This window comes from Amblyomma americanum, chromosome 2 (assembly GCF_052857255.1).
Source record: "Amblyomma americanum isolate KBUSLIRL-KWMA chromosome 2, ASM5285725v1, whole genome shotgun sequence".
In the NCBI taxonomy this organism is placed as follows: Eukaryota; Metazoa; Arthropoda; class Arachnida; order Ixodida; family Ixodidae; genus Amblyomma; species Amblyomma americanum.
The window spans coordinates 9107039-9130314 of record NC_135498.1 but is presented as its reverse complement, the minus strand read 5'-3'; the positions used below and the strand labels follow the sequence as shown (position 1 = coordinate 9130314).

The 23276-nt window shown below is 45.5% G+C and overlaps 1 protein-coding gene across 4 annotated transcripts in view; it reads left to right on the top strand.

Annotated features, from left to right (window-relative positions):
- The window catches only part of Ack-like (activated Cdc42 kinase-like), an 84793-nt gene that overhangs the window by 50808 nt on the left and 10709 nt on the right, over positions 1 to 23276 (top strand). For all 4 annotated transcript variants that reach the window (XM_077652979.1, XM_077652980.1, XM_077652978.1 and 1 more), the window contains 11 exons: positions 12341 to 12556; positions 13713 to 13862; positions 14522 to 14713; positions 16854 to 16951; positions 17103 to 17229; positions 18476 to 18625; positions 19031 to 19155; positions 19510 to 19723; positions 21577 to 21685; positions 22072 to 22173; positions 22720 to 22928. In XM_077652979.1, the coding sequence (XP_077509105.1) occupies positions 12341 to 12556; positions 13713 to 13862; positions 14522 to 14713; positions 16854 to 16951; positions 17103 to 17229; positions 18476 to 18625; positions 19031 to 19155; positions 19510 to 19723; positions 21577 to 21685; positions 22072 to 22173; positions 22720 to 22928 (1692 nt within the window). The remainder of the gene's footprint in view (positions 1 to 12340; positions 12557 to 13712; positions 13863 to 14521; positions 14714 to 16853; positions 16952 to 17102; positions 17230 to 18475; positions 18626 to 19030; positions 19156 to 19509; positions 19724 to 21576; positions 21686 to 22071; positions 22174 to 22719; positions 22929 to 23276) is intronic.

Below are 23276 nucleotides of genomic sequence, written 5' to 3'. Positions count from 1 at the left end.
CCACGAAAAATAAATTCCCTGAGAATGAACCTAGGAGGCATGTGGGTCGCGTGACCTTGTGGCGTCATCACAACCTGCCTACCGGTTCGCGCGCAAACTGCGCAATGGCAGGCGAGAGTTAAATCAATGATTGGTCACTCGGGAAGAGCACCCTCGGTCGCACAATTAAGCCCCACCGATGGTAGTACCTGTCATCGCGGGGCAGTGGCGCATCGCTTAGCCGCTGCGCTACTGCCCCAGGGGTGGTGGTATGAGGACTCCTGTGAATGTTAAGTAGAGAATGACCATTTTTGTGGAGAATGAGCAGTTGTGTGGAAAGGGGCATAGGCCGCAAGTGTCTGTGCGATCCCACTGCGTGCCATAAAGGCGAACATGGTGTGTGATAAAGTTCACGCTAATTCAGAATAACGGCCCGAGGGGCAAGTTGGTGCGTGATGAAATGAACAAATGCACATTTGTTCATTGAATGTTTAAATATGCAACTTTTCCGTGTAATAAACAGCTGGTAGTGCGCGCATGTGGCGTCCCTTTCTTGTTATGGGCCTGTCACACTAGGCCAACAGTCGGCCGACTCGGTCTGCCAAAACCATGTCGTCGTGATGTCTGGCTCTATGTCACACTGCGCCGACGAAAACAGTCGGCCGACTGTCGGCGTCGGCGCCATGTCTCCCACAAGACGGCAGTTGGCCGATGGTCCGCCAACTCCCATGTCACACTAGCGAGACAGCGTGCGAGACCTCCCGCCGACTTGACCCTTTCTCGTTCTCACTCTTTTGTCATTTCCTGCTATGCGAAATTCATGGGCCGGGACGCTTCATTTTTAACTCTTTATTTAAATCCCACCATAGTAAAACACTCTTTAACAATCGTGATTATGAACCTAGGCTGGGGGCAGCCCAGTACTGAGCGGCACTTATTTCTGAGTCAGAAAGGTATGGCTCGAAAAAAAAAATCCAGTCGCTCGCGGGTAAACAGGACGGGGGAGATTATTTAAGGCTAAAATAATAAAAAGAAAAAAAAGAAATTCTCGTTGACGCGGATTCGAACTAGGAACCTCTGGAATGCGAAGCTACTGCCATACCCACGACGCCATGGAGAACAGAGCCGCGATGCACCGGTCGCTGCTTGCGCATTGCAGCCCCACTGCAAGCAGGGACACACGGAGCAGAAAGCATCGTTGCGCCGCTCGACTCAAGCACTCGAGCTCAAAGGGTACACACTAAACAATTTCTCACCCTTTAGGGTGTAAATCACCTGTCCCCAGACGAGCACCCTTTTCCAATTGTTCGGTGCTAAAAAAGGGTGCAGAAATAAGCACCCTTAAGGAAGGGTGCACTTAATGATACTTTAGATGATGTAATGGTTGCACCCTCATTAAAGGGTACTATTTTTCCATAACACCTCTACGAATGCATGTTGGAAGGGTGCTCCACGTTGATATACCCACGAAGCAAAAGCTTTGGACTGATGCACGCCCTCTGAACTTTCATGCTGCGCACCCTTCCTGAAGGGTGCTGATCTCTGCACCCTTTTTAGCACCCAAAAGGGTGTTCGTCTGGGGACAGCTGATTTGCACCCTTAAGGGTGAGAATTTGTTTAGTGTGTACGCTTTGCCACCCGCAGCGGTCTGATTACTGCGTGTTGAAGTTCGCACCAGGAAAGACAAAATAGCCATATTATCAGAAAGACCGCCTGCTATACACGAGCAGCGACAAAGCATGTTTGCGCTAGTAGCGAGCTTTCGGCAACGGCACCGCCCGCGGTCCCGCCAGGCGACGAACTGTGCTGCTGCCTGGCGCAGCGGACGCCGCTTCTCAAGTAGCCTGCGCTATATCTCTTAATATCGCTTGGCTGTTAACAGTATAATCGCACCATGAACTAAAATTATGGTCAATTTCCGCGACACCTTCGGCTGCGGAGCTAGCGGACCGCTGCGGGCGACAGGCGAGCCGGACCACAACGGCGGGCCAGCGGCAGCTTGCGGGGCGATTCTGGCGAGAAATTTTGCTCTTATCAAAGTTGTTGCTTTTACCAGCAACTCGGTGTTGATCAACGATCCTCAGAAATGATACATTTGTCACATTTTTCAGTCTCAGCGTTTATTGCTTACGTCAAAAACCATCTTAAGCTGATTTTTATAACGGCGGCGGACGGGATCCATGCTGGCCTGCCGGCGAGCAGGCTCGGTTTACTTCACGTTCGCACAAGAAAAAAAAAACGAAACAGCCATACTATCAGAAAGGCCGCATGCTATATTCGAGCAACGACACCATGCCTGCGCAACAGCCGCGCTTTCGGCAACGACGACGCCTGCGGGAGCGCCAGGGCGACGAACTGCGCTGCTTCCCGGCTGCCGTACTCTTCGCTAAGCCTAGCTGGTTTCGCATCGATGCCGCAGCTCAGGGAGCTTTGGAACTAGCCAGCGCAGTAATAAAGGAACTCCGCTAGTCACACCAACCTGTCCCATAATAAAATAAAGTTATGCTCGATTTCCGCGACGGCTTCAGCCGCGGATCTAGCAGACGTCAGGCGAGCCGCACACGCAGCAGCAGCAGCAGCAGCTATGGGCTCCGTGCGCTGGTATGGTGGCGCCAGCAGCGACCACATCGCCAGCGCCGCCTCGCGGCACTCGCCGCGTTAACCGGACGCTCAGTCACGGCCGGTCTCTCGAAGGGAGAGCGCGCGCGCCCCCTCGAGACTGGCCGTGGTGGCCCTGCGCCGCGTAGCAGACGCGCACTGACCGCGATGCCATTCTAAGTCAACGCCTTCTTCTCTGCGGATTTGAACGCATTGAAAGCCTTGATGCCACCACTGCTGCATTTAGTTTCAATTGCTTTCAGGTTGGGCTGATCACCGATTCCGAGCAACCATGATTGTGTTGCAGTCCCGGCGGAACTGCAATATCTGGCAGCGCAGTTGAGCTTATTGAGATTAATTAAGTACCTTTACAGTTTGAGAAGGAAGCCTCTGACCCAAATAATGAAATCAGCTATGTAATTTACATCCACTGTGACATCGACTATGTGAATGGTCGGCTAGAAATGCGAAAAACGCAAACTTACTGCACATATATATCAGATGATAGTCCTCTATATCCTGCAGGATCGACACTTGTTTACTTTGTGTATTCCTCTAAGAGAAGCCTAGCTCTAAGCATACAAAAAGACGTTGGGTTTCTTGCTAAGTATCTTCCACAGGACTTTTATTTCAGGAATTTCATGATGACACCAATTACATGAATTATTTTGGTCGTATTTCTCTTTTGGTAAATACTTAACTATAGAAAGGCCGCCGCGGTGGCTCAGTGGTTATGGTGCTCAGCTGCTGACCCAAATGACTCGTGTTCGATCCTGGTGGCGGTGGTCGCATTTCGGTGAAGGCAAAATTCTAGAGGCCCGCATACTGCGCGATGTCAGTGAATGTTAAAGAACTCCAAGTGGTTGCAATTATCTGGAACCTCCTACTATGGCGCCCCTTATAGTCTTGGTTGCATTTGGACGATAAACTTGATTAAAATCAAAAGATTAATTCCCGAAATTAAGGGTTTAGTGATGTTGTGAAATCCAAGAAATATATATATATATATATATATATATATATATATATATATATATATATATATATATATATATATATATTATATATATATATATATATATATATATATATATATATATATATATATATATATATATATAGAAATTTGAACCACTCTCTATTTTTCTTTTTATTCGTCTAGAACAGGATTTGAGATCTCATAACTGCAACAAATAAATATACAAAATTTTGAACCACTCAAGGAAATAAAATGATGCAAATAAATACACAAAAGCTTAGGTGAAACAATGTGAAAAACGACATAAGCACTCTCAGAAGTACGACGTCGCTCCCACTGCATACACACACGCACGAAAAAAAACTAGGAACAAAATTGACACGCTGAACAACAGATGAGCATAACAAACGAAGACAAACTTCAGATGCCAGCTCCAAGAACTTCACCGTAGACCATTTCTTGTGACTGACTGAACGCATTCCTTCGCTCTACATATAGACAAAGCAGCTCCTACCAATGATGTCACGTTCGAAACACCCCAGTCAATGTAAACCCTTTCCCAGTTCACTCTCATGAATTTAATTCCACAGTGCACTCATTTCCAGCATACCCTCTGTGCATGAGCGAGCATGCACGATGTCCAAGAAAAGCGTTTAAATATATTCGGTACTTTGACTGCAGTGTTTTTATAGCTGTTATGACATTGAGTAAACACAGCAGTAGGTAGAGCACCCATAATTATCCAAGTTTGTCTTCGCCTTCGGACGAAACACCTCACCGCTCGCCTCGCTCACTGGAAACTGAACAAGAGAGCTGCGTTGGCTGCGTCCGCCTTTCGCCACCGCTGTTAACCAGGTGGCGCCACTCGCGCGCGCCAAACTGCAGCGCACGGAGCCCATAGGATGAAATTTGCTTGTATCGTAGTTATCACTTCAACCAGCACCTTGGCATTGGCCAACGATCCTCAGTAATGATACCTTTTTGGACATTCATCTATCCCAGAGCTTGTTATGAACATAAACAAACAGTACTATAGCGAAATCGTGTTCGTGTCTCGTGAATGTGTTTGCTCGGCGACCGATCCCGTGACGACACGGTCGGCAGACCGGTTTTGTCGGCGTCGCGGGCGTCAAAGCATGTCACACTACGAAGACATCTGGTCGTCGGACGAGTTGGTGTCGTTGTCGGCCTAGTGTGACAGCTTGGTCTGCCACAGACAAGGTCGGCCGACAGGGTTGGCCGATCTTTGGTGTCTTTGTCGGGTCGGCGGCGTGTCGGGCTAGTGTGACAGGGCCCTTAGTGTCCTTGTTGCGCCGCCATTCATTTCTTCACGCTAGTTGTTTGCACCTGCCATTTTTCCGACCTGCTCGATGGAGGAACATAAAAAAAAAATGCAGCGGCAGCTTCGGTATGGCTTCTGTGTCATCAGGATTGATGGCACGATTGGTGGCGGCATTCGGGGGCCGTCGTAGCAGTTGCATATCGCCATTTGTCTCAATAACTGGAAGCAACGCTCTCTCACAGCCCCTTGGTGAAATGAAATGTTCTCTCGAAAGAAATCACCTCCTCGTGCTCATGTCTCGACGCGCATCATTCCCGCCGGTGGGAATGGTGCGGTTAAAAAAAATATGGGTGCCAGCATATTATTCAGCAGCTGTTAAGTTAGAAGCCCACGGCGCCGATGGGTCGTCCCCCCCCCCCCCCCCCCTTTTTTTTTTTTTCTGGGAACGGTCGTCTCCGTGGAAACCGGAGGGAAGTTTACTGAGAGGCGCGACGACCGCGCTTGGGGTGCCTCGATGCCAGCAACCCGCGCTAATCCTTTCGGCTCTGGCGCCGACTCGTCCCCTGCTGACGGGCCGTGCACGAGGGGTGGAACAGTGACAGTGCATCGCGCGTTTCGGACGCTGCCCAAAGCCGTGGACCCCGAACTGCCTTGTCAGAGTCGCAGGGGGTCAACGACCTTTTCCCGCTGAAGAAATTCCTTTTGCTGTCAGCGGAGACGGCAAAGCCGACGCGTGAGCGCCTCGATAGGTCGCACCTGCAGCGAGCTGCGTACGCGAAACTGCGTGCCCTGCACGTTCCAGGAGGCGCGTGGTCCTCTGGCGAGCCCTGGGCTCCGCCCACTAGCATGTACGGTGCCATCGCACTGCTATTATTTCGAATTGGGCGAGAGCTGGTTTAGTAAAGCTCCGCCCAATTATCGAAGGGTTTAAAACCCGCTGCAAACAAGGACTTTGGAGGAGCGCGCCGAGTCTCGGCCGTTTTTAAACTGCCTTGTTCTCACCTGCCTTGTATTCCAATGCCGTCTTTAATAAATAGTTTTTGTCTTAAGAAATTGGAATTGCTGCCCCAACCAGCAACGTGCGAGCGGCGCATGACGTCATAGTTTCTGCGGCAACGAGCGATGCATAAGCAATATTTTTGCTCGGCTATCTTATTATTATTATTATTATTATTATTATTATTATTATTATTATTGGTAGTAGCAGTATAGTAGTTTCGCACTATAGTAGGATACAACTTAAAAAAAACAGCAGTTGTCAACACTGTGCCACGGTCCGCGGCGTCTTGTATTACTCCGCTAGCCAATCACAACAGTAAACGAAATCAGCTTTTTAATGTTTGACTTTAATAAACGAGCCAGCTATCAAAGTTTTAGAACTTATAATTTTTTTCTTGTGATTTGCTTCTTGTTTGGTAACAAGAAAAGATTTAACAACGGACTACTTTTTTGTCGTGGAGGAATTCTGTGCAGCGGCCCTGAATGTGGGCGGAGCTTCACGGCAGACTTAAGTTGTATCCCACTATAATAATCTTCATTTCGCCACCATGCAATGCATGATGGCAGGGTGCCCATAGCAAAAAGCTTTCTTCTGGCAGCTTGATTACGCCATAGGCACCCGACCTTAACATTTGGCGTCATACTGTGGCTTACAACGTAAGGTAATATAGTGAGTACAGGCACAGTAGACAATTATACGGTGTTGTGGCACAATTATAAATATCAGATAGAAAAGGAACAAATGGGAAACGAAATCATTACTCATTGTTATACAGTTCGCAGTGAAAAAACAAAAATAGAGCGAGAGCCAAAGTTAGTCAAGAGAAAGAAAATGCTGCTTTAGTTTGGGATACTTGATGAATTCTAGAACAATATTATTTTCATACAGGTTATTAAGCAGTTGTGGTAATTTGTTTTCAAGTGTTTCATAACTGTGATTATTCCTGTATGTTTTAATGTCCCATTGGCCAATACGTCTTCTGTTGTACACTTGCTTGCGTTTCTGTATGTTAGACAATTCCTGGAGAAAACATGTTGTGTTAGTAAATTCATGTTTCATCGCATGACATAAGCGAAAATCGTATATTTTGGTTTCCGGGAGATTTCTGTATTTTATGTTATCACGCACCCGCCGCGGTGGCTCAGTGGTTATAGGGCGCTCGACTACTGATCCGGAGTTCCCGGGTTCGAACCCGACCGCGGCGGCTGCGTTTTTATGGAGGAAAAACGCTAAGGCGCCCGTGTGCTGTGCGATGTCAGTGCACGTTAAAGATCCCCAGGTGGTCGAAATTATTCCGGAGCCCTGCACTACGGCACCTCCTTCTTCCTTTCTTCTTTCACTCCCTCCCTTATCCCTTCCCTAACGGCGCGGTTCTGGTGTCCAACGATATATGAGACAGATACTGCGCCATTTCCTTTCCCCAAAAAAAAAACAATTATTATTATCATCACGCAATTTCAATAATCCTCAGAAAATTCTTCTGCAAGAGATACGTGTATCGACGATGGCTTCCCAGACCTGGGTGAACCGCCTGCGTAATCCCTCAAAGCTAATTAAAGTTTTCTGCCGCCGCAATGACTCAGTGCTTATGGCGCTCGGCTGCTGGCCCGAAAGACGCGGGTTCGATCCCGGCCGCGGTGGTCGAATTTCGATGGAGACGAAATTCCAGAGGCCCGTGTACTGTGCGATGTCAGTGTGCGTTAAAGAACTCCGGGTGGTCGAAATTTCCGGAGCCCTTCACGAAGGCGTCCCTCGTAGCCTGAGTCGCTTTGGGACGTTAAAACTGCATAAACCATAAAATTTTACTCTCTCTGTCCCGTCCCGATTCCGCCCCGCCCCCCTCTTTTCGGCGCAGTACCAAATGACACGGCCAACCTCGTCTGCTTTTGCATATCTAGTCACCGAGAGACACGTGATAATAGTAGCTAAGTTCACAAAACTGCGTGGCCCCGCGAGGTGCACAGATTTTGAGCTGGCGCATTTTCAAAGACTGGCGTGATTGTAAAAGACGGCCTCTCTCGCTGGCACGTTGCTCGCGGGCCCCGCCTTCGACGAGTGGCAGACATGCGAAGGACGCGGTAGAATCGCAAGAAATCAAGACCGCGGGGAGGCCAATTCTAAAGCGGCGTGGTGTTGCCCCGCTGCTACTTCCCGCGGTAGCGCGTGGGCTCATTACACGGATCGGCGGATACGGTTGCGCTCGGCTGGAATGCGTCGCCGTGCGTAGCGCGCGCTTTCCAGCGGACGGGGGAAGGGGAGTGGGCCACGGGGACGGAAGGAGACGCTGCCTGGGGATTAAGCCCTCCGCGCTACGCGTGTGCGCCGTTCCCGCTTGCGTGGTGGTCGGCTGCTAGATGTGCTAGCCAAGGAGTGTGGCATTCGATGCCCGTCTGGGAATTTGTGACCCGGCCCAGCGCAACCAACGTCAGTTATTGCAAGGGACAGAAACTGGTGGTAGCCCCATATGTTGTCGCGTGTCAGGAATACATGGGAAGTGCACGTTCTGTTGACTCAATATCCAGTAAAAAAAAAATTGGCAGTGGCTTAATAGCTCGGCTATGTCAGGATATACGTAGCGAAAGCTAAGGCATAGCTTGGTTAGCCTTGGTTAATCTTGATTGCAAGTCAAGGTTAGTCTGGTTGTCTGGCTAGTTGTTGGTCACGTGACCAGTCACGCGGTTGGTCACGTAACCAGTCACGTGGTTGGTCACGTGGTGCGGTGCGACCATGGTGGGAATGCGAGCACCGCGAAACTGCGAGTTCGTGACCAATGTAGCTCTCGCTATAAAAACCAGTGGGTCCAGTTGGAACCAGTTGGACCCAACTGGTCAGCCAATTGGGCTCATGAATCCAACTAGGTAGTCCATTTGGTTTCCCTAGTTCCTGCTGGGCATTCCAATTGGTTCTGCATTTCCAATCGAATTACCCAACTGGTTCGGGAGGTTCCATTTGGTTTTGGCATTCCCAGTTGGATCACCCAGCTGGAACCATTTGAAACGAATTGGAGCTCCCAGTTGGAGCCCAGAAAACCAATTGGAAGCTGATCTCCCAACTGGAAGCTCCAGTTGGTTCCAATTGGGCCATCCAATTGGAAAATCTAATTAGGTTCTTGTAAATGAAATATTAGCAGCTTAATCTCTTGAATTATTGTTTTCATCTTTGCCAACATCACCGCGGGATTTCTTAAATTAGATAACTTCGCTTAATGGTCAACTGCCACTGACTCCAGCTAGAGGGTCTCATGAGTGGAGTATATAAGTGACTGCAAAAGTGTGTTCTGTGGATATATGTTCAGACCTTATGTTGGTATACAGTGTCTGACTATATGCTCCGTGTGCTGCAGTTTGGAGCGCGCGAGTGGCGCCACCTTGTTAACTGTGGTGGCAAAAGGTGGACGCAGCCAACGCAGCTCTCTGGTTCAGTTCGCAGTGAGCGAGGCGAGCGGTGAGGTGTTTCGTCTGAAGGCGAAAACAAACTGAAATAATTATGGGTGCTCGACCTACTGCTGTGTTTACCAATGTCATAACAGCTATAAAAACACTGCAGTCAAGGTACCGAATATATTTTTAAAGCGTTCCTTGGACATCGTGCATGCTCGCTCATGCACAGAGGGTCTGCTGGAAATGAATGCGCTGTGGAATTAAATTCATGGGTGTGAAAGGGTTTACACTGACTGGTGTGTTTTGGATGTGCCATCATTGGTAGGAGTTGCTTTATGTCTTTATGTAGAGGGAAAGAATGCGCTCACTCAGTCGCAGGAAAGGTTCTACGGTGAAGTTCTTGGAGCTAGCATCAGAAGTTTAAGTCTTCATTTGCTATGTGCATCTGTGGTTCAGCGTGTCAATTTTGTTTCTAGTTTTTTTTTTTTTTCGTGCGTGTGTGTATGCTATGAGAGCGACGTCGTACTTCTGAGAGTGCTTATGTCGTTTTTAACATTGTTTCACCTAAGCTGTGTATTTATTTGCATCATTTTATTTCCTACAGTGGTTTAAAACTTTGTATCTTTATTTGTTGCATTTCTGAAATATCAAATCCTTTTCTGGGCGAATAAAAAGAAAAATAGAGTGGTTGAAATTTCCCTATATATATATTCCTTGGATTTCCCAACATCGCTATACTTTTAATTTCTGGAATTAATCTTTTGATTTTAATAGGGTTTATCGTCCCAATGCAACTCATACTCTAAGGGGCGCCATAGTAGAAGGCTATAGATAATCTCGATCGCCTGGGGTTCTTTAACGTGCACTGACATCGCGCAGTACGCGGGCCTCTAGCATTTCGCCTCCATCAAAATGCGACCGCCACAACAAGGATCGAACCCGAGTCATTTGGGTCAGCAGCTGAGCACCATGACCACTGAGCCACCGCGACGGCCTTTCTAGAGTTAAGTATTTACCAAAAAAATACGACCAAAATAATTCATGTAATTGGTGCCTTCATGAAATTTCTGAAATGAAAGTCCTCTAACTGTGGAAGATAATCAGCAAGAAACCCATCGTATTTTTGTATGCTTCTCTGAGGGGAATACACAAAGTAAAGCAGTGTCGATCCTAGAGGATGTAAAGCGCTATCATCTGATGTGTAGTAAGTTTTCGTTTTTCGCCATTCTAGCCGACCATTCACGTAGTGGATGTCACAGTGGATGTAAATTACATAGCTGATTTCATTATCTCAGTCAATCAGAGACTTGTTTCTCAAACTGTAAAGGTACTTAATTAATCTCAATAAGCTCAACTGAGCTGCCGGATATTGCAGTGCCCTCGGGACTGCAACACAATCATATGAGGTTGCTCGGAATCGGTGATCAGCCCAACCTGAAAGCAAATGAAATGAAATGTAGCAGCGGTGGCGTCAAGGCTTTTAATGCGTGGTAATCCGCAGAGAAGCAGGCGTTGACTTAGAATGGCATCGCGGTCAGTGTGAGTCAGCATAGATGCGGCCGGGCTGACGCGAACGCATTGGGCATGGAGGAAGGCGCAGGGCCACCATGGCCAGTCACGAGGGGGGGCGCGTGCTCTCCCCTCGAGAGCACTGTGTCAATGTGTCTGCATAGGATCCATGCTAAGGACACGTGTCACTGTGTCCTTCCCGCTTATGTGACGCTGTTGCAATTCACCGGGGGCATCACGCATGATGTCATGACAACGTTAGACACTGATTGGCCAGAATCAGTGTCGTCACGTATGACATCATAACTTGCCACGCTGATTCACCAGAATAACAGTCTGAACACAGTGACGTCGAAGCATCGTAAGCTCCCGCTCGTCCTACCCCTCTTCCTTGCTGCGTCTGGCGGACGGACAGACGGAAGGGTGCCGTGCCGGCACATTTTTCGTTTTTATACATGACCACATAATAAATGCTGCACACATGGTTTCATGGTCAGGAGGGTGGATTATCCATGTCATCCATTTGTGCTTGGAAGAAAAAGTAGTAAAAAAGGAAGAAGACGAATATAGCCTTGCTAGAATACATTGGCTTCTGTGGGAACCCACTTCACCGAGGTAACAAAATGCTCTCGGGGATTGTTGCTTTGCCTTATGCTTTCTGTGCAGTGTTGTATGGTTTGTTTCTCTAATTTTATTTTATTTTGGATTTCATGCAGATTTATTCTTATTAATATACTCTGACCCATCTTAGGGCTTTTACTATGTTATGCAGAAACAGTTAAGTGTATGACTGAAACTATTTGGAATAGCTAAAAAAAATGTTTCTTGCTTACCAGATTCTAATAGTAGTTTTAACGTGACAGCTGTAAGGGTTCCATTCAGTGGAAAGGGCAGCATTGGCATTGCATCGAGAAACCCACATCATATCCTCTTTGCTTGATGTGGCGTAGTGGCGCTGGCATGCGGCGTCCACCGGAGAACCCTCCTTGATCTGATGTATGCCGCTGCCCTAACAGATGGTGCGCGAGCACTATAAAGTTTTCTTTGTGCAGAACCTGCATCTGGGCGGAATGCTTCTTTGTGGCCGTATGATTGTGTGCGCAGTGCAGTGTATACTAATCATTGTGTGTGCATATAGAAGCAACATTATGAGTGCAAACTGCAGTGTGGAAACCGTTCTATGATAATTGTGATAAATGCCTGAATGTGAACAAAGAACAGTGACTGTGTGTGAACAGAAACTGCTGAAGGCAGCCATTAATGCCATAGCTTCATTCCCTTAAAGGTGGAGCTTAAGCATCCCCCTAATTCTTTTTGTGCCTTCAGTAGGTTTGGAATGTGTGTACAGAAAGAAACGTAAATTGTAAATTTTGGTATTTAACAACCAAAACCGACACAAGGGCTATGAGGGATGCTGTAGCGAAGGGCTGAAAATTAGTTTAGGCCACCTGGGGTTCTTTCATGTGTGCTGACATTGCACAACACACTGGTGTATTTGTATTTCGTCTCCATTAAAAAACATTCGCCGCAGCCACGGCCGGGATTAAACCCATGACTTGGGATCAGCAGCCATAAACGAATAATAGAGTGCTATTGCTTCCTTGCATGTGCAGATGATCCTACCAAAGGCCAAAGATGACACAGACCAGTCATCCGTGCTGCTGCTGGACACAAGTGCGGAGAAGGGCGGGGCATCTTCATCCTCCCAGGTGCGGGTGCCCAGCAAGCACATCATACCCGCTGACAGTATCGTCATCAACAAGGAGCTCGGTGTGGGGGAGTTTGGCGTTGTCCAGCAAGGAGTGTGGACCAACGAAGATGGGGACAGGGTGAGCTTGCCTGACTAATGCCTAATCTGCCACGCATTTTTATTTCTTTTGTGTTGCCATCTGTGGACTCTGTAAACTTATTCATAAACTCCAATACTGTAAATCTTTTGCAGAGGCCAGCATCAAAGTGCCTCAGTGCACGGTGGAAATTACAGGAATGATAAGATTGCTTTTATTACCTTTTACATTTTGTGCAGCCACTTTCATTGAACTCTTTATTGTTTTTGAATGAATAGTGACAATCATAGCCGTGTTAACTGTCCCCCCATCCTGTGACAGTAATTTTATTTGTTTATAAAGTATGACTGTTTCTTCACAAAAGTTTCCCGTTTTCACTGAATACATAAAGATGTTAGTGCAGCCCACAGAGGTCTGGGCTCCTAACTCTGGCATACAGCGGGGTAAGCACTAAAGCGAGGCAACTTGATGTTGCAAGCACATGAAATGTGGCAAATAACTGCAGTAATGTGATTTACAGTTTTATGGCAATTCTGTCGTGCAGCATTTGAGGGTAGCATTTAAAGTTCTCACAAAAACATTATCTTATGGAGTGCTAGCTGCAACCTCTTTCCTGTTCCTTATCGCTCTGTTTTTTTTTTTTAGTGTTACTTCAAATGCACATTTTGTTCCAAGCCATTCTTTATTACTTTTTGTGTTTCTTTTTTAAAAATTTTTGCTCATTACGGTTGTCTGGTGTATTTTATTTTATTTTTGTACTGGACCGTTTCACTAGCCGCACGGCTATCGGTACAAATATTTTTTTTGTAATGCCTTGCACTTTCGAAATAACGAATGCTTTGACTTCTGACTTTAAACCTTGCACTAGCCAGCTTTAGTGAAGCCATTGTTATCATTTCAGCCAGAGAACCTGTCTTGCACTGTTGGCACACCCACCTTTTAAGCTGCTTGTGGTGTTACTTGAAAACACACCTTTCTGCGTTGGAAGATACTTCAAAGCTAGTTTTACCTGTTTCAATTGCATATAGTGGAACTTGATGGAGTAACATGATTAATTTTCTACCTTTAAAAATCTTGCATTTTGCTGTGTGCACCATTGTGCTTGCGTGTGAACTGGCCATGCATCAGCGAGTCTTTCCAAGTTTTGGCTCAGTTGTAGCCGCGCACTGATGGCATACCACACTGCACTTTTGTGCAGATTCAGGTGGCCATCAAGTGCCTCAGCAAGGACCAGATGCAGAACAACCCCATGGAGTTCCTGAAGGAGGCTGTTATCATGCACACCATAGACCATGAGCACATTGTCAGGCTCTACGGAGTTGTTTTGGACACGGTGTCTCTGATGCTGGTAAGTGAACCACAGGCATGCTTTTTTGGGCCGTTTGACTTCAAACCCACTTGGCAAGGGCATATTCTGAGTATTAATGTGATAGCATTAAGGAGCTCGTGTCGCAAAAAATCCGGTATCGCCGTCGTCATTGACCGTGGGCAAAAAGTCGATGAAAAATCCTCAGAGAAGCAACCTACGAGTCATGTGGGCCACCTAGGTCGCGTGACCTTGTGGTGTCATCACAACCTGCCCCCCGGATTGCGAGAAAACCCCACCGGTGGCAGCACCATCGCAGGGCAGTGGCTTACAACCACTACACCACTGCACCAGAAGTAGTACAAGGGCTCCCAGGGATCTATGAATGTGAAGCAGAGAATGACCAATTCTGCGTACATGGGAATTAACCTATTTACCCTATCGCGCCACACCCTTAATGGCGGAGCCTAAGTGTCCCCTCCAATGAGTATTCATGCCAGTTCTCAAATGCCTTGATTTTATTTTTGTTCAGAGTTCATTTATTGTTGCCAGAAAAGTTTTTGATGCTCTTTCAATTCTGCATTTATTCAAATGTAGGTCAACATTTTTTTTCCACAGTTACTCAAAACAAGGGGTGTTGGCCTGTATGTGATTGCAGAAAACAACCTGTGGTTGTGACCAGTTGATGATGCACAACGCAGGTGACCGAGCTGGCACCCCTGCGGTCCCTGCTGGAATGCCTGAAGGAGGCTGCCCTGCGGCCCAGCTTCCCCGTGATGGCACTGTGTGACTTCGCCATGCAGATCTGTGATGGCATGCAGTACCTGGAGAGCAAGCGCCTCATCCACAGGGACCTGGCTGCACGCAACATCCTCGTCTTTGCCAAGAACAAGGTGGAGCCGTCTCTTGTTCACTCTTTCTTCACTGCGCCTGTGCATCTTGTAAAAAAAAAATCATGTATTGAATACAGTGGGCTTTCATTGCCACTTCATTTGCGTCTTCATTTTGCTAAAAATTTTCAGTATATCATACAATAGTTAGAGTTTTATACAAGATTGTTTTAGTAAACTGGAAGTACATTCTGGCTAGCATGAAGCATAAGCTAGCAAAAACTCATGGAGGGGCAGCGGTAGTCATCCTCCGTTTTCCTTCTTTTTATGTATGCCAATGTATGCCAGGGAGAATTCACTGTAAAGTTCATAGCATTGTTCTTTGCCAGCTTCATCAGCTGGCAGAAAAAAAAACGTTATCGCAGGTGGTAATGAAGGATGGAAGCAGCGGTAAGAGAGTGTTTAATTCCACTGCTACCTGCTGTTGGGCATCAGCTGGATTCTATCTTGGCTGGGTCAGTCTGAAGGAAAAAAAACATGCTGAAGGAAGCACAAGTATAGATAGGACTTTGGAGAAGCTAGAGTTTCAGATTGGGCTTGTTTGTCTGTTTGCATAGCGAGAGGAGGCAGCATAAAAAGATTGAGGACAAACACGAAAGGCACACAGGACTGGTGCTGTGTGCCTTCTGTGTTCATTTTAGTCTTTTGCAGGGAGAGCTGGAAGCAAACAATGGGGGCTTAAAGGGACACTGAGGATGAATTTAAATTGGCCTGTATTGATATATTACGATGTTCCAGTGATCATGGGCGACTTCATTTGAAAACATAGTTTTTGTAAGCTGCGAAAAGCGAAAAATTGAAATGTAGGTGTTGCCATCATCACCTGTTTTCACAAGCACACTGTGATGCATTGAGAGTTTTTCTGGTGCGGATCACTGAAGCTAGGCTACATTGCCGTGCAATTCCAGATGGCAATCATGGAGACCTTTCTCGTATTGACATCATGAGTGTGAATCTCGTTGCGGCAAAATTTTCAAATTCAGTTTTCTCGGCAATAAATGTATCTTTTGCTGTTGGACAGACATCAGCATAGCCAAGAACCAAGAAATTGGTTTTTACTAAGAAAATAAATTGGACAAAGTTGTCCTCTGGGTCCCCTCGAGGGCAGTTTGCAAACTGAAAGCAGTGTAAACTACTGCCCTCTGCTCGTGCTTGTAATACAATCTGCCGGGGTGCATTAGGTAAAATACCAGAGTTGTTTGCGGCCTCTCCTTTCCTATTGAAGCACTTGTAATGAACCTTCTTTATCATCCTAGTGCCTTCAGTATAATAAGCCTTTGCTCTTTTTGACGTGCATGATGTTTAACGCATGACACAGTGCTTGTGTGTATGTCTCTTTCTTATTTTCCCATCTGTCACGCTGTGATTAATGTGTCCTGAACCAACTGGCTCAGCTAGTTCCACTCCTGGATGATGTTTAAATTACTAATTATAGTTACCAGTTATAGAATCTGAAGCTAAGTTTGTGTTCATCTTTTAGTAAGGCAGAGCTGCAGTATATTGCCACCATGAGATGCAGTACTTCTTTAATTAAATAGCAACTATTTATTTTTTTTACCTCTTCCAGTTGTGTGCGACTCTTACCTCTTGTGAACTTTTCTGTGAGGTCAATAATTTTTATTTTTATTATCTGAAAGGGTGCAATGCCTAGGAAATGAGTCTTTGACCCCACCTTGTGTACATGAAAAATGCCTTGTGCCATGATGCTCTTTGGCCTAAGCTGCCCTTGTGCCATAAAATTTCATCATGATCATCACAAAGGGAGCTCTGCTTTGAGAGCTAAGCTTTTCATTAATAAACACTTTGCCACATTTTACCTCATGCATAGCATGTAATAGGAAGAAGCAGCAGGCAAGATCATTTGTTGTGGACCTGTGCTTTGTTCAACTATTGCTCATGGCAAAGAAATACCCAAGCGTGCACTGGCAAAGGGTTGCCATGCACCTTTGTGGGGGAAAAATACTCATGTACCAGGTTCGTGAAGCAGCTCAGGCCGCTGGAGTTCTGGTACGGGAACCCCATTCATCTGATTGTCAAGCAGCTCTCAAGACCAGTTTCTCAATAAAGTTTATCCTCTCTCTTATTTCTGGCAGTGGTGCAATACATATGTGCATCAAAAATTTTTGTGTGTGTTTCATTTCAGGTGAAAATCAGCGATTTTGGCCTGTCTCGAGCACTGGGTGTTGGGAAAGACTACTACCAGACAAACTTCAACGTGAATCTCAAGCTTCCTATCGCATGGTAAGTTGCAGAACTCTTCTGAAAGGTTGGGGTATTCAGGACCTTAGGTATTTGATTTTACGTAGTTCCAGCCTAATGAGCAGTACAAAACATTCTGCTTTCATCAGGCCTTTTTGTTTTCTCTGTGACTTTTCTGTAAATTTCTCAACAGGTGTGCTCCTGAGTGCATCAACTTTCTGCGGTTCACGTCTGCTTCTGACGTGTGGGCGTACGGCGTCACACTGTGGGAGATGTTCAGTTACGGCTTCCAGCCTTGGGCTGCATTGACAGGGCAGCAGGCAAGTGATCCGTCATTTCAACAGTTGGGCTGTGCAACCTGACAGAATTCTGCTGGTCGGTAGTGTGTGATGTTGCCAGTACTTTTGTATTTTTTTATCATGCTTCAGATTCTCTTGGTTATCATCATGATGCATAAATATTTGAGACGTCAAGAATGAAGTAGATATTTCCTGTTCCTATATAGTGCATATATAATTTGAGAATTTTATATTTGGTACTTTCAAAAATTTGCTTCTGGATATTTATCGCTGCATCATAGGATTGATGTTCCTGAGTTTTGCTGTCGGTTCTTTCTTTTTTTCTTTATCTGTGTCTGCATCACAAGCATGATTCCCAGTGCTTTGTAAGTCAATTTAATCTTTAGTTTTGGTGTCAATAAGCCAGTTTTACTTCTACATCAGTCCTTGATGAATAGGGCTTTCCACGTATGTCTAATAGTACATCCCATATTTCCTCGCATAATGAACCCACTTTCAACAAAGTGCACAGTTGACAAGTTGCGTCCGCACACCATCCGCATTCGTGTCACCGGTGTTGAACATCGTTCGCTTCAAAAGAAGTTGTATAACGGCACAATCCGACAATTTTTTAATAGTCAACGGCGTCAGCCATTCGTGGCGAGATTGGCTGATGCTGTTGCTGCTGGACATTGGTCCAACAAGCTGCACACATGCTGGACACCGGCCCTGAAGGTCAGGTGGGCATTTTTTACGTAAGGTTAAAAAAAAAGTAAATTTTTAATGACAAAAGTGGAAAGTGGGTTCATTATTCAAGTGGGTTTGTTGCGTAGTAAACACAGCAGTCACTTTGTAACATTGTTGGTCTTGTCACAGTGACAAAAATCGTAATGACTTTACGCTTATTGCACATTGCTCATTTCAATATGTAAGCAGTATGACATATTTTAAAGGATGTAAATCAAATTTGTTTACACTCTTTCCTTCTGTCACCATTTGCACAACTTAAAAGCAGAAAATACGCAGTATTTCAAGCACTTTCTCACTTATTTATGGCATATCTTTAGCTGGCATACAACTTCAGATGTGGTAACTTGATGCAGTGTTTCATATTTGCTTCTTCTGCTCTTGTTTTATGTTTCACTTGCTTTTCTTCTCAGCTGGTTTTGAGATTTGAGGGTGGTAAGGTTTAAGGGCCCTGTAATTGTTATCATTAAAGGCTTTCGTCTGCTCAGGCCTTTGTCAGAATCACAAACTCTTTACCCCTGCCTTCCCTGCATGCCCACAGATACTGGAGGCAATAGACGAGCCCAACCTGCAGAGGCTAGAGCAGCCCGATTGCTGCCCCAAAGATTATTACACGCTCATGCTCAAGTGCTGGCAGCATGACCCAAACAAGCGGCCAAAGTTCGCCGAGATACTCCTGATGCTGCCTGATGTAAGTGCAGCACTGGCACAGTGTGAAAAATGGAGCGCAGTGAACAACCTTTCCTTTCCACAGTTCCCATTTTCATCTTTTGTTGCTTTTTGACAATGATCTTTCTTTACTGTCTCTCTAACGGATGCGGTCATCAGCATGAACGTATGAAGAATCCTTTTCTTTCTTAAAAGTTCTTTCTATGAGTTGTCTGTTCAGCATTGGGAATACTATGATTATATATTTTTTCTTTTCCTAAGTATTCTTGAGACTGAATTTTGTGCTTAAATTTGTTAGGCATTAGTCATTGCTAATAGCTGCATGTGCGTGCTCAAGCTGTTCCAGTTTTTTGCTTTTTATCGGAGTTATTTAAAAAAAATGGAGAGCTACACTGTCATTAATTTGCCATTCATCTTTGCCCTCCAGTGTAAGCCAGAGCAGGTGCAAGCCATCACGGATTGCCCAGACACTTCCATGGGAGGCTCGGTCAAGCTGAAGAAAGATTCCTTACACTACCGCACTGGTGATGTCATCACAGTGCTAGATAAAAGGTGCGCAGTCCTTGCTGTCACAGATGGTTGTGAAAGATCTATGAGTAACCAGTTTAAACCATTTGGACTTAATTGACCTGCGTTCTTTGTGATCTGTAAGGAAGCAAGTTAATAAACTCCTCCTCTGCCTTGGGATCAGTTCTAATGTTCTAGCTCATACACTTCTATCTCTAGTCAAATGCTGCGTGACAGCCTTTGATCAGAGCTGCATTGTACTCTGGAATATTTTCTTTCTCTTTGTACACACCCTGTTTACACATTTTTTCATTGTCATTTTTTTTCCCCGCATTTAACATTATAAACACATCCATGTGCACTGATGGCTTCATTGAGCAGCTTTTGTGCGGTGCGCAGGCCTGATACATGGTCTCTGTGGAAAGGTGTCACGGCTTCTGGAAAGACTGGGCTTTTCAACCCAGCTGCCACCATCGCCTACCTTGGCCACAATCTGCCTTCAAGTAGAGCCAGCGGCAGTTTCACGCGGTGGGATCCCAGGTCGGGGACCGGTGTGGCCTACGCCAGCGGTAGGCGAAGTCGGCTGCGACCAGAGATGATTTCAGGTCCCCAGGTTCGTTCCCCTGCTTGCTTTAGAGGTGTACCACCCAAATTGATGCTCATCATTTGGTGATTTGGTGCCCTGGTAATGAGCATGTGCAGGTGACATCATTGCCTCAAATTCATTTGTGCTGTTTAACTGCCTGTGCACTGTGTTGTCAAAGGTGGCCTTTCTTGCAGCTGTGCTTCTACTTCCACCATGTAGTACTCTTTTTCATGTGCCCGAATCGCGGGGCTTGGGTCTGGTGAGCTGTGCTGCTGATCCCAACTTTGCCATGTATAACACGCACTGTTATGCATTCAGAAACTCATTGATGCAGTGCTGAATGACCCAGTAACACTTGCCTTTGGGGCTAGTTGGTTCGTTATGGCTCTCAGAAGCAGGTGACAGCAGCGACATGAGAAATCACGACAGGACAAGAGCTCATTTAATCCTCTTTCTTGTGTTGTCACTGCTGCACTGGCTGTTCCTGAAAGCTCACCGATTCAGTTTTTCACCTGAATGTATAACAGATGCCGACTACTCCCTGCTGTGTCACTATTGCTGTTGTGTGAATGGATCTTAGGATCATTGCTAAACTTCACTTGATTGCAGGCAGCACCAGCAGATCAGGGCACCCCTTGTTATCATGTCACCCAAAATTTAAGCTTCTCCCTCACACTTATGCGCTCCATATATTAACGCAGTAGCGCTAGAAAGCCCCGTTGTCCAGAAAATCTGGCGTTGGTGTTGTCAGTGTTGTGAGTGAAAAATTACGAGCATGACCTTGGCATGTGGTGCCCAGAGAACAACCTAGGAAGCAGGTGGGCCACCTAGGTCACGTGCCCTTGTGGTGTCATCACAACCTGCCCAGCGGATAGCAAGCAAACTGTCCATCTTGGCAGGTGACAGTCAAATTAATGATTGGTTGCTAAGGAAGAGCAACCTGGGCTGCTTAAGGCCCACCGCTGGGAGCACCTGCCATTACAGGGCAGTGGCGCATCACTTAACAGCTGCACCACTGCGCCAGGAGAGGTATAAGGTCGCCAGGGATCTATGAATGTGAAGTCGAGAATGACCATTTCTGCATATATGGGAATTCACCCATTACGCTATTGCATCACACCCTAAGGCCCCTAGTTTCCAACAAATTTAATTGTCTGCATTTTCTTTAGATGTAGAACCTGGTAACAAACAAAGTTCTGCCTTGACATGCTTACTCTCCTCCCGCTCAAGCAAGCTGCAATGTCAAGCGCTGCGGTTCTGGTAGCAATGCACCTACACGCTTCTATGGGATGAGTCACGATACTGGCAACTGTTGAAAGCACTATTACTATATATTTGCTCAAATATAACGGCAGTTTTTTTTTTAATCATATGCTTCAGAAAGTATATAACATTAAATTTGAAACCAAATTAGAATATAGCATGAATTATTTGCTGTTCTTTGGAACGACCACAACAGGCTCACACACCAGGCTTGTGAGACTCGAAAAAAAGCCAACTTCTTGATCACCCTGGCTATCGAGGAAAAGTGTGCAGCCACTTTTTTGCGAAAGGAAGCATACGCTAACACGCGGGCGGCTTCTTGCAAAAGATAGCAGATTCTTTGTTCACTATTCTTAAAATTTCAAATTATCCCCTGCAGAAGGTGCTTTACTCATGCTTTACATAGTATTGTTGCAAATGGATCTGCTAAGCAAATATGTCTAAAATAAAACTAAGACTTATGCTTAAAGTAAACTTTTAACTCCTGTTCTCCTCTATTGCTCTTGGTGAGCTCTGGCAACATTCGTTAGGCGCTGTGTGTAGGTAACCCCCGAGTTCTGAATGCATATATTGTGGCAGTAGTGCTCAATGAAAATTTTTGTATTTCTTCTTTGCAGGGTGACTTAAAGCATACTGGCCATGTGGGACTTGATGGAGCATTTTTTGGAGACGTTGGCTTCCTTGGTGACAAATATGGGCAGCTGCCGAAGCAAGTCGTGAATCCCTGTTAGTGCATTTATTCCTGCTGTAATATGTGTGATGCTGGGAGCAAATTTTTAATTATTTTGTCGTTTTGCTGGTCTGACTTAGTATAAATCAGCATTGTGAAATTGTTCATACAGGTGAAAGAGAGAGTACTTTTATAAGAGTGTACTTCAAGTAAATAAAGTTTTTTTTTATATATTACTCAAAGTTTTGACCAAAACTTTGAATTCGTACTCTTAATAATTTGACCTCGTTTACATACTCAAACTAGGTCTGATTAATAAGAATAAATTACGAGCATTAAGAAAGCGAAGTGTGGCATGCTGTTCCATACATGTCATTTGTAGAAACGGCCAAGAAGCCAAAGAGAAGCAGGCACACTGAAAGCTCCTTTTCTGGCTTTTCAGATAAGCCCCAAGAAGATAAGGACTCTTCAGACTCTTCAGATATGACCCCACTTCTAAACGGCTCCAGCTCCACAGTGGACGGCAAGAGTGGCCCTGCCTTGGGTGCGTCACTTTGTTTTCATCTTGAAATCTGAATACCTTGATGTGTTTACAACTGTGAAATTAGGCATGGCATCAAAAAATTGCACAAACTTAGATAGTTGTTGCCTTTATTGCAGAGTCTTAATAATGGCTGTTTGTGTGGCACACTGAAGTCTTTTAATATTGCCGTATACCGTCACCCCTGTATGCAGCCTGAAGATAACTGAATGCAATTTTGGTTGTGGGACTTGCACGAGGGTCTTTGTGCAAGTCTGACACCAGCCAGTCTTGGGACAAATGTTCTCGAAGTGATGTTAAACTAGGATGTGGGAGATCTCTTGTATAATAAGCTCTTGCAACAAAATATGCTTTCTGAAGCATTTTCTTCTCATCTAGTTAGAGGCCAATATCAGTTGTCATGTTGAATAAAGAAAAAAGGGATTCACAAATGGTTCATCATTTGCATATTTTTTCATAGTCATTTATTCTTCTTTGCTTTGTTTTTGTGGTCTCGCAAATGCTGCCTTGTGTGCTTCTCAAGTAATGAACTGATCTCACATTTTGCAGAAACTTGGTCTGATACTAGCAGTGAGAAAGATCTCACAAAGGAGTACATTCTTGAGAAGGATTCCTGTGGCAAGCCACAGGATCTGAAACTTTCCAAACCACTGGACCTGAAGAGCACCACAGCAAAGGATGGGCAGAAATCTGATCACGAATACCACGAGATAAGCGATGAGGAACAGATGGATGCCACCGAGAGTCCTAAATTCGAGGTAATATCTGTTCTTAAAAGAACTGGACAGGTTCCGGCAACAAGCCTGTATTAGGTGAACTTAGAGTGCTTATTATACAGCCGGTACAGTTGACTGCACAACTGTATGGAAGTCGAGAACTGCAAAAAGAATATTCTTTTAAACTAGCCATTAGCTTAGAATCAGTGGTGTAACCTGCAGTTGTGTGTGTCAAATACAGTGCATATCTCAGCAACAAGGTAGGTACGTACCAAGGGTTTGAGAGATTTCAGTTTTGTCACGGCCATAGTGTTCTGTAAACTTATTCTGTTGGCTGTACACTGTTGTTCCCAGTTTCTGCATGGGTATACTAGTGATTGTTCAGCAGGT